This window comes from Neoarius graeffei, chromosome 26 (assembly GCF_027579695.1).
Source record: "Neoarius graeffei isolate fNeoGra1 chromosome 26, fNeoGra1.pri, whole genome shotgun sequence".
Classification (NCBI taxonomy): Eukaryota; Metazoa; Chordata; class Actinopteri; order Siluriformes; family Ariidae; genus Neoarius; species Neoarius graeffei.
Window position 1 is genome coordinate 23,446,926 of NC_083594.1, and position 7,218 is coordinate 23,454,143.

The 7,218-nt window shown below is 41.9% G+C and overlaps 1 protein-coding gene across 5 annotated transcripts; it reads left to right on the plus strand.

Moving 5' to 3' along the window:
- The first annotated feature begins 2,048 nt into the window (after nucleotides 1–2,048).
- cnbpb (CCHC-type zinc finger, nucleic acid binding protein b) lies at nucleotides 2,049–5,762 on the plus strand. Of its 5 annotated transcripts, none has more exons than XM_060909834.1 (5): nucleotides 2,049–2,127; nucleotides 3,221–3,332; nucleotides 3,422–3,487; nucleotides 4,372–4,570; nucleotides 4,704–5,762. In XM_060909834.1, exons 2-5 carry the CDS (start codon nucleotides 3,230–3,232, stop codon nucleotides 4,819–4,821), a joined length of 486 nt encoding a protein of 161 aa, XP_060765817.1. In that variant the 5' UTR covers nucleotides 2,049–2,127; nucleotides 3,221–3,229; the 3' UTR covers nucleotides 4,822–5,762. The 5 variants fall into 5 exon arrangements, with proteins under 5 accessions (XP_060765817.1, XP_060765815.1, XP_060765816.1 ...); XM_060909832.1 differs by having other exon boundaries at nucleotides 2,051–2,132; XM_060909833.1 differs by having other exon boundaries at nucleotides 2,051–2,132; nucleotides 3,224–3,332.
- The last annotated feature ends 1,456 nt before the right edge of the window (nucleotides 5,763–7,218 follow it).

Consider the following 7,218-nt stretch of genomic DNA (forward strand, 5'->3'; position numbering starts at 1 on the left):
TGTACAGCATAGCGCCACCTACTGACATGGGAAAAACCAACAAATTTATTCTTCAAAAATCTATATCTCATCTTCTATTTACTCAATTGTCATCAAACTTCATACGCAAACTCTTCATAGCTCACCTGACATCTACGCCAAATTTTGTGCACTTTCGCCCCTGGGGGTGCTGGTTATGGCAAAAATGATATTGCAGCTTCTGATTTGTCAAACTTGCCAAGCAAACTCTTTACAAGACCCTTATTGGGGCGCTTGCCATGGTCGACAACGCACGAAATTTGGCTCCTTTTTCTTAGACTGCCACCGCTACTGAGAACCAGAAGCCCAGATCCAGGCGGGACTCAGGGCCTCTATAGCGCCCCCTAACTCGTTGTGATTTTGGCCTCCCGCATTAAGGTGCCTGGTTGCCATGTAGTTTGTAGTAGTGGCATGCCATTTGGTACGCATATGTATCTCACTAAGCCGGACAAAAATGTAATGCCAATGCATTAGCCACGCCCAACAGGAAGTGAGGTAATTTCACTTTTGTGCGAAATGCATGGCCACGAAGACGGCGTAACTCCTCCTAGACCGTTCATAGGAATGTCACCTAAATTGATACACATCATCTACAGACATGGCTGACAAAAGTTACTAAATAGGTTTCACGTAGCATAAACCGTTCAGAAGTTATGCGCCAATCAATTTTCAATGCAACATTTTACATGCTTAAAAATCCATAACAAATCTTCTACTTGCTCAAAACTGCTCATACTTCACACGCAGATCACTCATTGGGCTTCTGACATGTTACCCACTTTCTGTGATATTTCGCCACTGGGGGCGCTATTTTTGGGCAAAAATTCCAGTCTTTCCTCAAATTTGGTCAAACTTCACGGCCACCCTCTTCCTACCTCCCATGTCATGTATACCACATTTTGGGAATTTTCGTCCATGGGGGGCGCTGTTTTTGGCCGACGCAATTGCTCCAAAACGGGTTTTTGGTAAATAATTCCATAATGCTTTTCCTTCACACCACTACCTTGTGATAGTGCGTTGCTGTTGTAGACACTTATTTTTCCAACTCATAATCGCTCATGTACAGCATAGCGCCACCTACTGACATGGGAAAAAACAAAAATTTTATTCTTCAAAAATCTATATCTCATCTTCTATTTACTCAATTGTCATCAAACTTCATACGCAAACTCTTCATAGCTCACCTGACATGTTCGCCTAATTTTGTGCACTTTCGCCCCTGGGGGTGCTGGTTATGGCAAAAATGATATTGCAGCTTCTGATTGGTCAAACTTGGCAAGCAAACTCTTTACAAGACCCTTATTAGGGCGCTATTATTATTAGGGCCCGAGCACCGTACAGTGCGAGACCCTATCGTTGCCATGTGTCCAATTCTGTTCTTTGTCGCCATTGCGGGAGTACTGTCTCTTGCCGAAGAAGCTGTGGAAGGTTTTTCGCGGGGACGCATGCCCCCGCCCCCCTTGGCCGCTGGCGCGAGGGCCCGTCGAGGCCGCTTGCGGCTTTAATTCGTAATTATTCTTCTTCCGGGTTTGCGGTGTTTACAGATCCCAGCGTGCTCGCGGGGCGTGTGTGGGCATGTGAGGACACTCCTCCTCACCAATCAGTGCACAGGGGAGTGTCTCCTCACGCCCCCAGCCTCACTCAGCTCGGTTTGGCTCGCTTCAGCCCCACTCCAAAACGGTGCGAGTTTTAGGGGCTAAGCAGGGCTGAAGCGAGCCGAGTCGTGCTGTTTTTTGGAAGTCGAAACGTGAGCTGTGTCGGGCTGAAGTGAGCTGAAAAAGGGTAGTGGAAAAGGGCCATATGTGTCAGCCCTGTGATGACCTGGCGACTTGTCCAGGGTGTACCCTGCCTTTCGCCCATAGTCAGCTGGGATAGTCAGCCTGCGACCCTGTAGAAGGATAAAGCGGCTAGAGATAATGAGATGAGATGAGATTTTGTTACATTTAAAAAATTGGCTAAAAACAATCTGGCAACCTCGATCGTTTAATGTACACCAATCTGGCAACCCTGAGATTCTTGCGTGCCGTGCGCAAACGGCGCGTGGCGCAGCAGCGCAGAGAGGGAGGCGACCTGAAAAATAGAAACCAAGCAACGAAGCGTTTAGCCGAGGTGAGGTGAGTTTTCAAATAAAAATTAAAAAAAAAAAAAAAACGGTGGCGGAAAACCACAGTATAACACCGTTACTCCCGTGTGCGACGCTGCTGCTGTGTGTGAAAGGTTCGGTGTTATTTTTGAACCTAAATTCGCTAAAGCTCCGACGCGAATCTGTTGTGATGTTGAAGGTAAACGAGTTGCCATGTTGTTTTGGTTTTTTTTTTTTTTTCGCCCCTCATTGGCCTACTGCGCCAGGCGCGCGCGGGAAACCTTGGTAGGTTTTTAATAAAGTGCTGTGTGGTGATTTGGGATGTGTGAGTGTTTGGGAGAGAAACCCTGAGGTAAATGTCTGGGAGGAAAGAGGTGAAGACTAGCTAAAATGTTGTCGTGTTTGGGGAAGGTGGCATGGCGCAGCGCCATGGAGTCGACGAAGGGCTAACCTTCTCTGAAAACAGCTCCAGCAACATGGTTATCTTTTGTGTGTGAGAGATTTTTCCCCCCCTTAATATTTCTTGTGAATATACGTTTGAGTGATGACCTCAACAGACTAGCATTTTAGCTCGCTTCCCATCAAGCAGTATATCCATATGTGTGGACCTGCAGGCCAGTAACAACACAGCAGACATGTCTATATACAGCAGGCTTGTGATTTTATAGAGTAAGAGAAGTGTGTTACTGTCTGTAAGTTGATCAGTGTGTGTTTTATGGCAGGTCTGAAACAGAAAACTTTACCCTTAGAACAAGTCAGGAGCCCCTGGACATTTGCATGTTGGGTTTGGAAGCTTTAGAAGTTTACTCTATTTTTGAACTAACATTATCTTCTGGATTCAAATCCTATAAATCATCCTGTACCTTTTAGTTATATAGGCCCTGTCAATTCAGTGGTGCCTTCACTTTTCATCCTTAATATTTGCAAACAGTTTTGACACCTTTCTTCTCAAGGCTTTACAAGAAGAAATAACTTAAGATTGTGGCACTACAACAACTACTTATTATTCATTTCTGTATTCTCTTTCATCATGTGTCTGTTCAAGGCATTTAGGTTGTTTTTCGAACTCCTCGCACGTCCTTATTTTTAGAACAACATTTATCTTTTCTTCCCCCCCAGCAGACTAAAATGAGCAGCAACGAGTGCTTTGGCTGCGGCCGTACCGGCCACTGGATCAAGAACTGCCCGAACGCTGGTCGTGGCCGTGGTAAAGGTCGTGGAAGGGGGAAAGGTGAAAATGTGTCATAGTTGTAGCTGTGTGTAGTCCTGTGATTTGATATTTTCAGACTGTTAAAACAACACGTTCTTTTGTTCATACAGATCAGTTCTGTTATCGCTGTGGGGAACCAGGCCATGTTGCAAGAGACTGTGAAAGAACTGAAGATGGTGAGTGTATGGTTGTATATCTGTGCTACGTATAACAACGTTCGTACAGGGTGAGACAGAAGCAGTAGAGGTTTTACATTTAAGAGGAAAACTGTAAAACGACACTGAATATGCGTCTTATTTGTTTTGCACTGAAATAATGTGGGTTAAATAATTGTGGCTGTTTGTTGTTCCGGTCCATAAATCTAAAATTGATTTTGAGTGATAACACTATGAACATTATGTTCTTAATAATATCATAGTTACTGTATTGATATGATAGAAAAGGAGTTATACTCATTTTAACCACTATCTTAAAATCAGTTATTTGACAATTAAGCAGACATTTTAGGAATAGAATAGTTTAATCGTGCTCTATTTTAAATGAACAGAGGCAAAGAATTTATTACATTGTATATTATGATCATACATCTCATCAGATGTAACGCTGTCACTTATGAATTAAAAATTGGCTTTATGTAAATGTAAAAAAAAAAGTTGAATGCAATAATGCAATCAGGTGTACACTTAAAAATATTAAAGGAGAGCTTTGGATTTGATGCATCTGGGTTAATTTAAAAACAAAAACCAAAAACCTTGATGTCTAAGTTAACTGAAATCAGTCATTTAAAAGTTGTGATCATGATTAAGATATGTTTAATTGTACAATTCTAGCTGATTTTTATTATTTTGTGAATTCTAGTCCAGCTAGTTTCTAAGCAGGTTAAATATGTACTGCTGCTAATGTTTGCTTCAATGTAATGACACATGGAATGTAAGGATGGTCCCACAATGCAGCCAAATTAGAGTTGGTCCATTTGCAGCCCTTCTCTCAGCCTAAGCTTTCTAGCAGTTTCGACATTTTATTGATCCTTTGTCTCTACCTTGCACCAACTCTTCTGCAGCCTGCTACAACTGCGGAAGGAGTGGCCACATCTCCAGGGACTGCAAGGAGCCGAAGAAGGAGAGGGAGCAGGTTTGTTACAACTGTGGCAAAGCTGGCCATGTGGCCCGAGACTGTGACCACGCCAACGAGCAGAAGTGCTACTCCTGCGGTGGATTCGGGCACATACAGAAAGGTTGCGAGAAAGTCAAGTGCTACAGGTAGACATTACGGTTGATTACAAGGTCATGATCAGGAAATATTTTACACTGCCCATTTTCATTGTGCCCATGTTAATGTTGTCTTTTTATCCCTTTTCTGGCTTCTTGCCCTGCTTTCACCCCGAATGTGTAGGTGTGGTGAAATTGGCCACGTTGCTGTCCAGTGCAGCAAGGCGAGCGAAGTCAACTGCTACAACTGTGGCAAATCCGGGCACCTGGCAAAGGAATGCACCATCGAGGCCACCGCTTAGTCCCGATTTCCTGGTTGCCCCTTCTTTTTCTGATTGATGGTTGTATTATTTTCTCTGAATCCTCTTCACTGGCCAAAGGTTGGCAGATAGAGGCTAGTCCCAGGCCAGTGAGCTCTTGACGCGCTAAAAGAAGGAAAGGGGTGGAAAAAAGTTTCCACTTTCTGCATTTAATACAAAAAAGTTTATGTTTAGTTTGGTAGAGGTGTTATGTATAATGCTTTGTTAAAGAACCCCCTTTCCATGCCACTGGTGAACAGGGATGAGTGAGTTGAGTGGGAGTACGCAGCTAAGAAATGTCAAGTTGGCCTCTCCGGGCCTCATCGAACAGGTCCTCGGTGAGAGATCAGTAGGGAAAAAAAAAACAAGGAAATGTGAAATCCAGGTATGATTTGCCTTTTTTTTTTTTAATCAATGATCGTGAGTTGTGCTAAGAGTGATAAACCTGGGAAAGCAGTGCAGGACTCGTGCAGTCAGATCTGCCCAGGCCCAACCAGCAGCACGCAGCTAAGTGGAGAAAAGTTATTAAATGCATCATTGACAGACAAGTTTACAGCACATTCAAAACATGAAAGAACATGAAATAATTTAGGAGGACAGTATGTTTGTAAGGTGCAAGTTTGATTAAGTGGAGTTAAGAAATCAAAAAATCAATTGTGGAATCCCACGATTACAGGTCATTTTACCCAAGGAGGAAGAAAACTTCAGTGAAATAGTAGTGGGTGGGGGAAAAATGATTTGGAGTTGAGAGGAAGGTGAATGTTTTCACAGAAGTCAAATGTTATTTTTGTACAATATCACTTAGACTACTGTAAAAGTAAAAACTATCATTCGCTTGTACTCAGTTTTTTAAGTCGGAAGGTAAAAGCAACTGAAGTCCTAGAAAATAGAAATGTAATTTTAACTATCAATAAAGCTGGAGGAGGAAGGGGAGTGAGACTGAAGCTTCTTTTCTGAGTGGACTCTTTTCAATTCAGACTCTAATCTAAATACTTATCACACAATGGTCAAAGTACTTAAACTGTCACATAACAGTGGGTCACCTAGAAGGAGAGTGGACTTAGTGAAAACTGGTGATATTCAGTTTGTATAGGACTGACAGAATGGAATCTGAGTTGCCTTGATAAGGATTAAAGCATGGAAGCATTTGTGACGTTTTCTGCCAACGTTCTCTGTTGAACCGCCACCTCAAGCAATTTATTATTTAATATGAAAAAATGAGGTCTCGGGACATATTTTGTCCTTTTTAAAACCATATCTGTACGATGAACCATGTGCTACTAACATCAATTTTGTCTCTGTAAACCAAGACAGATACAAGAACTTGTTCAGGGGATTGGTATTTTTAAGAGTGTGACTCCTAAATTAACAAAGAGAGAAACTGAACTCGTCCAAAGCCCACATCCAGATATGTATTTTAACGTTGCACAGAGCTTTCACGCTAACCTGATATAAAATGTTCTCCCCATGCACAGAAATATTTTATCATCCAGTCTTAATGTTTTAACTGCAGCTCACCATTTTTCTCGTCTTTCTGGGTTCACAGTGAAACGTTAAACCAGGCTTATCTCCCCGTCTGTTATTACATCCAAAAGCACTACAGGTCTCTGGCATTGTTCTTTTAGATGTAACTTCTACAAGTTTATCTGTAGAGGTACTGAATTTGGCTTACAATCACTCATGTACACTTGTGCTGATTGTTGTCAAACACAAAGCTTGTCAGGCAATATGGCCACGTAAACAAATCCACAGTTGCGATGATGTCACATGAAAGTCCTCTGTACAGGGTTCTTGTGGAGGTATGGTAAAGTCTACAAGATGAGAAGTATGGAATTTTGGGGAAAAGTACATATACTTTTTTTTGGGAGGGAAAAACAGTAGGCTTGTCACAAGGATTTAGAGTCTTGTCAGCATCAAGCTGTTATATAGTCTGAAGTGTTTAAAATACGATTTGGAAAGTATTGGAAAATGTCTGGAGTTTCTTTGATGAAGCAGCAAGAAACCTGAAATAAGTATCCTTCCTACGTAATTCTTATGTACTGTATTTAGTCAGCAATGCAAATGTTAGTTGATATGAATTGCACCACATAGTGTCTTGTAAAAGTATTCATCCCCCTTGGTGTTTGTCCGGTTTTGTCGCATTACAAGCTGGAATTAAAGTGGATTTTTGGTGGGTTAGCACCATTTGATTTTCACAACATGCCTACCACTTTAAAGTGCATATCACGGGTAAATTCAGGAGCAAGATCAATGTAATTCTCCTATTTTATATTAAACTTTGGTCAAATATGTCGCACTTTGCATTTTGTGCAATTTTTTTTACCTTGCACAATACCAGAAAAATTCAATTGAAATCAAGCCATTTGAGGTGAATTGGTCCGCCTCTGAAAAAACTTGCCA

What these genes read in the sequence shown, in the direction of transcription:
- cnbpb (XM_060909831.1), top strand. Translation starts at nt 2,315, where the DNA reads ATGTTGTTTTGGTTTTTTTTTTTTTTTCGCCCCTCATTGGCCTACTGC. An exon ending in GGCGCGCGCGGGAAACCTTG is followed by an intron (nt 2,387 to 3,220) that starts GTAGGTTTTTAA and finishes CTTCCCCCCCAG; the next exon opens with CAGACTAAAATGAGCAGCAA. An exon ending in AGGTCGTGGAAGGGGGAAAG is followed by an intron (nt 3,333 to 3,421) that starts GTGAAAATGTGT and finishes TTGTTCATACAG; the next exon opens with ATCAGTTCTGTTATCGCTGT.